Source organism: Montipora foliosa, chromosome 8 (genome assembly GCF_036669935.1).
Source record: "Montipora foliosa isolate CH-2021 chromosome 8, ASM3666993v2, whole genome shotgun sequence".
Taxonomy (NCBI): domain Eukaryota; kingdom Metazoa; phylum Cnidaria; class Anthozoa; order Scleractinia; family Acroporidae; genus Montipora; species Montipora foliosa.
Window position 1 is genome coordinate 21,290,573 of NC_090876.1, and position 8,245 is coordinate 21,298,817.

General features: G+C 38.6%; 1 protein-coding gene across 1 annotated transcript; it reads right to left on the bottom strand.

Annotated features, from left to right (window-relative positions):
* Positions 1 to 4,671: 4,671 nt before the first annotated feature.
* On the bottom strand, positions 4,672 to 7,734 carry LOC137967560 (QRFP-like peptide receptor). The gene has a single exon (XM_068814064.1). It carries the CDS (start codon positions 6,334 to 6,336, stop codon positions 5,413 to 5,415), a length of 924 nt encoding a protein of 307 aa, XP_068670165.1. The 5' UTR covers positions 6,337 to 7,734; the 3' UTR covers positions 4,672 to 5,412.
* Positions 7,735 to 8,245: the final 511 nt, after the last annotated feature.

Genomic DNA, 8,245 nt, shown 5'->3' on the forward strand with positions numbered 1-8,245 from the left:
TTTTTTTGTCCAAACAGCAACAAGCATCTGTTACCACCTGCTTTTGAAAAACGGAGTTAAAATTTTCGCTTTAAAATAACGCTGTTTGGGGGATTATTTTAACTCTTTAATGCAACTCCAGTTTAAGGGTTAAAATAACTTTTGTCAGAGAGTCACTTTAACTCTTCAAAAGTACTTATTTTAACTCCACGTAAGAGTTGCTATAACTTCAGAAATGGAGTTTAGATATTAGGTTCAAAATGACACCTTTTTGAGGGTCATTTTAACTCCCAACTTTAACTCCAATTTAGGAGTTGTATTAGATTGAAAAATGAGTTCTTTCAACTCTACCCCATCAAAGATAAGAGTTTTTTTTTTTAACTCCATAGTTAAAGTCACTCTGGTATTAGAGTAAAAGTAATTCTCGCACATTCACTCCATTCAGTTTTGGAAATGAAAAGAACAGCAGGCACAATGATTATAACATCCTAAATTGAATCAAATACAAAAACCAGTCGTAATTTTCAAAAATGACATTAATGTAAAAATAATACTTTTCACATAGTAAATGATCCCTGTAAAATATCTTGGTATATCACATAGACAAACATGTAATAATTTAATCTCACTACCTCCCGTCTCAAAAGTAACATCAATGTAAAAATAATGCTTCTACCTGCAAATAGTTATTATTTTTTATTCTCGTAAAATATTTATGGATTTCGTAAAATATTTATGGATTTCACAAAGAAAAAAACATGTCACTCTTATATCTCACTACCTCTTGTCACAAGCATAATAAATTAGCGATGATGGGTAATTTATCATAGAACCTTCCTCAGAAAATGCTTGGTTGCAGATTTCATTTTTGGCCTTTGGAGCAGTCCATCTAACAGATCATTGACTTTAAGCAAAATTATTACTGTTTCAATTTTTTTGGACTGGAAAAACAATGGTCAGCGGTGGAGCCGTGAATAGGCAATCTTTCAAGGATGAAACTCACAACCTCATGGGTTCAGATTTGCATCGCCAACTATTCCGGTCATTACGCGCCCGTAAACTGGCAGCGGTTTTAGCGCTTTCATTAATCGAAACACTCACAGATTCCTTAAACCGGGATAAGGCTGATTTTTCGAGAAAATCAGACGTCTCAAGAGGTCTCAGAAATACTATAGCTCATGCGATGTGAACAATAATTTTTATGTTTATCGTTTTAAATTTCGGGGCGAAATCCGCCGTGAACACTACCGGAAGTGAACTTGCTCACACGTTTAACTGCTGACCAAAACCATGCTGTAACACCTATCCGAGAAAAACTAGCGGCTTTAGAAAGCTGAATTTTCGCTGAAAATTTTGATACCAAACATGGCATACCTTACGCAGTTTCTCTGGAAAAATTTAGCTCGGAACGAGTGCGTTCTTTACAAGGGAAAAAGGACGGATCAAACATTTCGCTGCTGACTTCATATTTTGGGTTAGGGTCAAGAACAGAGTCAACTATGGGTCTCCACCCCGGCAAGTGACGAACCAAACACAGGAACACAGGTATCTGTCTTTAATTCTAGGGATTTTTGTATATTTGCCCGCTATTGTAAGGTTTAAAGGGGTCTCTCACCTCAAAACAAAGCATAGGAAAAATGAAGGGGTTTTTTTTGCCTGAAGTTATATTTTTTACAGCAGAACACAGACAACAGTCGTTATAATGGCATCCACGCTTAAACTTGTGGTGAAAAGAAGTGCGTTGTGAGGGAACTTGAAAATGATCAACATGTCAGCCTAGAAGCCAATTAATGTTTCTCGATTCCCTTTTATTTTCTTCAATCTTTCTGGGTTTAGTACTTTGCTAGTAACCACATGTCTTCTCAGGGGGCTATTTACCTAAGACTTCTACCATGGCACTACAATGATATACAATAACAAAACAATATCGTATACTATTAGAGCTATATATTACGCGAAGACAACTTGAATCTCCTGAAAGACAAAACGCAGCTCAGTTGACAATGTGGAATAAAGCGCTGTGTTACTGCACTACTACACTTACGCAATGCGTGCCTATTTTTTCTAAAGATGAAAGAAAATTTTTCTTTCTGGCAAATGATTAATAGGCTGGTAGCCATGTTTTTAACCTCAGGAAAAGATCTGTTTCGTCGTATGAACGTGTGCGCCAAAGTGCCTCTGCTGAGACGACTTCTGGGTGACCCCTTAAATGGTCTTAAAGACTCCCGACTTAAAACAATTGCCAGGAACGCTTCAGTTCAATACCAGTGATACTGATGCAGTGTTGATAAAGCCAATCTTTCTAATAACGTTGTTTCTAAAAGGGGGTTGAAAATAATTTGTGGTTACCACATATCACTAGAAAAGTGCCCTTTAGTTAAGATATTGTGAGTCTATTTAGTGTAGTATGAATCACGGCCTTTTCCTTTACAGTCATCACAACTGCATAATGATTTACAGTTGTCAAAACAAGAATGCAATGCACAGTTTTCTTCCACAGTGAATCCAAAATATTCTAGGATAACTCTTCTTCTGCAGGTGGCTGTGGTGACAAATTTCCTCATTATCTGATGCAAGTTTTTCTTGTCACTACTTATATGGTATGAGTTGAATAGAATTCTAGATATATCTGGAACACCATCCCTGCTGGCTCTCCCACTTTCTTGAAAATACTCCTCACTTGTTCTGGGAACACCAATGTGCACAACTTCTCGAATATGAGGGCAGTCTGCTCCAATGCCAAATGCAACAGTGACAAAAAGAACTCTGATTTTGCCTGGACCTCTTATTAGGTCATCTAGTATGTCATTTTTTTCCTTTTCTGGATAATTGGCAACACAAAATGCAAAATTACACATCTGCTAAAATATATGAACAAGTTGATTCTTGCTTGTTTGTTAACTCGGCCGGGTTGATATTATTTAGATTAATACAAAGTAAAGCCAGAATTACACAGTGGTAAGTACTTTGAGATCGGCTTATTTTTTGTAATAGTGAACAAAGGAAATTATCAGATCATGGTCATCTCTAGAAAAGTTGACATCTAACCCTTGAACCTACTGTACATGTACCAGTAACAATGCAAACGTATTGGAGCCATTCTTCCCTTTAATGAGTTGCAAAAGATTGTACAACTTAAAGAAACAAATGACCAAGATGACAGGAGCAGAGAAAAGGTAAATGTTTCTTTATCCTGGAAGCCTTAGGAAGTACTTTTTTCTTTCACGCAGTGCCTATTGGAGATGTTTGTTTCCTCCTTTGGGTCTAAGCTCAGTTAGTAGAGTATAGACCTTATTCACGATGGCCACCAAGTTGGATTTGCTATTATCATGCAAATTAGCTACCTTATTACATGAAATTTTGGCGACACTTTAATTTAGCGAATTTAGCGAGTTTTCAAAATATCGCTAAATTAAAATGAACCAAAATTAAGTGTCGCTAAATTTAAATCGTCGCTAAATTAAAGTGACTACAATAGGAAATTCCGCCATCTGGTCCGTTTCACACGATCGCGCTATTTTGCGGTCGATTATGACGTGTATCGGATGTTTACTGAATACATTTCAGCTTCACAACTGAAATGGATTCTTCGCTCGCATTAAATCTCGCTTTCCCATGTGGACTATGCAGGTTTCCACTTTTATCAACAGCTGTGGAATCCTAAATGAAAAGCTTGACACAATTATTTGTTTTGTTAAGCTTTATAACGCTGTGTGATGTTTTTGATGATTTTTTTAAATGAACCCATTGACGTAAGAAAAATTGTGTTTGTTCATCGTGGTAAAGTACAACTAGTTATAGCTGTCGCTAAAGTGCCAACGAGCCAAGCTTGCGTGATCTGGCGCCTGGCGGCTGCAAACATCACGCGGCGTACTCGTGCGGCACTCTCATTGGTTATCGCTCGGTCAACATTTCATCGCTTTGGTCTACATTACAGCTTTTGGTCTACATTACACTCAAATTTGAAGCGCTTCTGAGATTTCGTCCGCCTAAAAATCTTCTCGCGGCTCTATAAGCTGCCGCCTCGCCAGGCCTTCTGTCTTCAGAAGGCCTGACTCGTTGGCAATAATAAGAATAATAAAGGTATTATGGTTTGTCTCACGATGTGGTCACTTGTGATATGAATCGCCAAGTAACTACATCATGACACAAACGATTAATAATTTTAATGTTCTATTGTCGTCGCAAAAGTTTTGAATACCTTAATTCGCCAGAAAGTTTCAGATTGCGAAATCGCGAAAATTAAGTGACGTATGTTCCAAAATTTGCTAATTTAGGTGTCGCTAAATCCGGATTTTTCAAAATCGCTAAATTAACGTGTCGCCAAAATTTCATGTAATAAGGTACACACTTCTTAGGGGGCAAACAACACAAGTTCGAGAGGTTATAACGAACACCTTAGCCACACAGGTGATTTGTCTCACGTTCATTGAATGTTTATCACCTGAGCAGTAAATTACAATCATTACACAAGTTACTTCGATGTTTATTTAGTGGAAAATGAGCAGATAACAAAGTAGAAAGTCAAAATGTCAAAGGCAATCAAAAGATATAAAAATTTTATAAAAGGTACTTAATTCAAAATACGAAAATGGACTTTTTGCAATGTTATTTCAATATTTCGTTGAGCCGATTTTCCGCAATTTGCTTTTTTCGTTTTCAATATTTGCCCCCACCCCAGAATAACGCATGCCTAATTTGCATGACAATATGAAAACCAACATGGCGGCTATCGTGAATTAGGCCTATTGCACCAGCATCACAGTCAGAGGTCATGGGTTCGAATCTCGTTGAAGGCACCTGAATTTTTGAGGTGTATATAAGAGACAATTGCTTAAATTGTCCAGTTAAGTGTAGACATCCCTTCACTCCTCAGTGAATAACCTGCACTTCCGATATACTTTTGTGTCATTAGTCCAACAAGGGTGGGGCACCTGGTTGGTGGTTTAATTTCAAACTTCAACTTCGACTTGTTTGTTCAGTGCGCCGCTAAGCTCTCATGTCTCTTATGTTAATGGCGTCTTCTACAGACGTGTCTGGTGGGTTATATTATGCTTTATTATTTTTAAATCATGAAGGATAGTTTTTATTATTTGACCACAACTAGAAGAAACACTTGCTATTAAGTCATTGTTTAGGAGGTATTGCTTTCTAAATTAAAGAGCCTTTTTTCGATTTTCGAAACAAACTTTCATTTCTTATTGGTTAATTTGAAATCTGCATATGTCAAGTGAAGGAACTGCAAAAGTTGCACGCTTTTTCCACCTGCCATGCATTTTCTTGTAAACTTGGGAATAAAATTGATTTTAAAGGTTTCCTGTGTCCTTTCGCTGATCTACGGAAGCTCGCAACTTTACTCAGATTCAACAGTACTTTTGGATGAAATCTTCTTATAAGTTTTATGAACCAGAGGGGCAGTTGGCAGGTATACATTTATGGTCTTTTTCCTCTCGGAGATATATAAAAGCGCCTGCACTGGAAAGCAGGTTGAAGAAATGCTTTCACATTCTCGCCGTAAATTCCATATAGTATTGGATCCAATACGGTGTTTACGAAAATCAAAAGTTGTCCCGCTGCCCAATATTGTTTTTTTTCTTCAACGATTTGAAAATACGCTAACGTTCGGAAAGTAACAAAAGGTGTCCAGCAAACCGCAAAGGCGATCGAAAAAGCTGCAAGAATCTTACCTACCTTGCGATGGTGGTCGGAAGACACTGTTGTAAAAGTGTCTTGAGTTGGGAACGTTCTTGAGCGTAAAGTTACAAAGACGGAACTTTGAGCATAGATCATGTACACTAAAGGGACAATAAAAACGCAAAATGCGTGCACACTATAATAAACTTGTTTTCCCAAATCTCCGAAAGAACTGTTCGTGCAAAGTAATGAACCACTTGCATCTATCTCAGTTTCGTAGGCGTAAAGCAAGGGCGAATTAATCACTAAACTCGAAGTCCAAATGACGATTAGCTTTTTGCACACGCCGTCGCAAGCGTTCGTCCTCGCGCTGAAGGGTGTCACGACAGCCTTGCGTCGCTCAAAGCTTATGACCGCAAGGGTCGCAATTGAAGTTGTATAGCATGCCTCAATCAGAAAGCCTTGAAGCTTGCAAGTAGCGTTGCCACCCAGCCAGGTCCATAAATAAGCTATAAAGTTCAGCAAGCTCAGACCTGTAAAGGATAAATCAGAGACGGCTAAGTTTGCGATGAACCATTTCACTAAAGATTGTCGTCTCTTTATCGTGCTGTAACAGTGACAGAAAACAACCACGTTGCCCATGACCGATAAGAGAAACACTGTGGTATAGGAGAATACGAAAAATACTACTGCCGCTGTTGGAAATCCATCGCTGGTTGCCATTGTTGTATACTTTCGGCGCTCCTCTGCTTCCGCCGTTAAACTAATTTGACAGCTACAGCTGTCTTTTGACTCTTGATGTCTTGAGGTATAGCGTGGTTTCGGCAATCGCAATCCAACGTTCTAACCGTGTTCTTTCGGTTCGTTGATTTGACTGAGCAAACATGGGAAAAAATGAATCTTCAGTTATCCTTGCTTGGAGTGGACCTCAGTTTTACGACATTATAATTTAGCTGTCGCAGAAGGCGACGTAGTCAAAACCAGAAATTTATTGAAAAATCTTCCTCTCCTCTAGACAAGGTTGACTCGGGATCGAACTTGCCTCCGGCTAAAGCTAAGTGGAAAGCAAAGTGATGCATCAGCACTGTCGTCCTTCGTTTTAAAAAGGCCACAACTGGTAGTTTTTCATTATGAGCTCAAAAATCAACACAAGTCATCTTGGGTTCAAGTTTTAATTTAATGCATCGGCCTTTGATGGGCGAAAAGGCAATTAAACCCCAATAATCAGAGCAGTCCGGTACCGTGGGAGATGGCATCATCAAAAAAGAGAGAAGTGATGTTACACGTGAAAATTAAGTGAGAAAATTCAAAGGAGAGGAAAAACGAGGAAAAACGTTAAAAAACGTTCTAACAAACAGAATCCAGACAACAGCTGTGAATAGCACTGTTGCAAAGTGCTGTGTGGGGTCCCCGGGGACATGTCTTCTTAATTGTCTTCGAACGATCTCCCATTCTTTTTGCAATCTCAAGTCCGGCTCTTCGAAGATGACGCTATCCTTCCCTTATTGAGAACTACAGTCTAACGCATCGTCATCTATTTCGCTTTTGGTCTCAGATTTGTCTGACAATGTTGTGCTATGTTCTTGTCAAGAAAACGAATCCCTTTCAACGACCTGCGCGGACATCATCTCTGCAGTGATGCCCTGATCTTTGTTTATTGTGATTGGTAGTGGGAAAGGTAATTTGGTGGTTGTGAGGATAGTGAGTAGTGATTGATGTATTACGAACCGGTTTGTAAGTGAAGGTCATAGTAGGTTTATAAGTTGAGAGGAAAAAAGTCTTGTTTAGTTAAAGTGGCTATGTCAAGCAAGATCATGTAATTTTATGGCAAACGAAATGCCCAAAAAGTAGAATGAAACATTGCAATAACAACTTAAAACTGTTGAGCAACATAACAGAAATACAACCAAAGGAATGAAGACTGAATGAGAAGCATGTATGGACACAAATGGCTATGGCCTTTTTAAATGCGGGGGCTTTCAAAGTTTATGAGAACGATAACCTTTCAGTTTTTCGGAGCCGGATTTGATGCCTTTTGCTCACAGGATTGTTTTTTGCATGTTATTTTCCTCAAATACTCTCTCCAAGCAATATTTAATTTGCATTATGTTGACAGCAAATTCAGTCCTTCGGAAAGCTTGCCATATCTCATTTCCTTGTTTTGAAGCAATGATATCCGATGTGGCGTAAATTGAATATTTTATACTCAACATGACACATGTCATCATATTTCAAGACATTATTTACTGTGTGAGAATAAAACTCGCAAGATATTTGCAAACGTTCGCGTATTAAGACCATAACTATTAGCTATATTGCGAAACAGCGCGGGCAGAAGGGATCGATACCTCAGTGCGAATGACGACTTCCCGAAACTAAATTCCACGCTTTACCACATAACGTATTCTCCTTGACTCTGAAAACGGGATTGTCTGAAAGCCTTGCACGTCGGCAGGTGGAAAAGATAATTAACTCATTGAACGAGGTATTTGGCTATTTGCGTTTCGTTCCACTTGTAATTTTCTAGAAGTGTGCACTGGGTGATGTCACGTATTTTCCTGTTTATTACTTTAGGTAGGTGAAGGACTTGCCCAGCCACGATTAGCCATAGCTACTTGCGAAAAAAATTAAA

What these genes read in the sequence shown, in the direction of transcription:
- LOC137967560 (XM_068814064.1), bottom strand. Translation starts at nt 6,336, where the DNA reads ATGGCAACCAGCGATGGATTTCCAACAGCGGCAGTAGTATTTTTCGTA.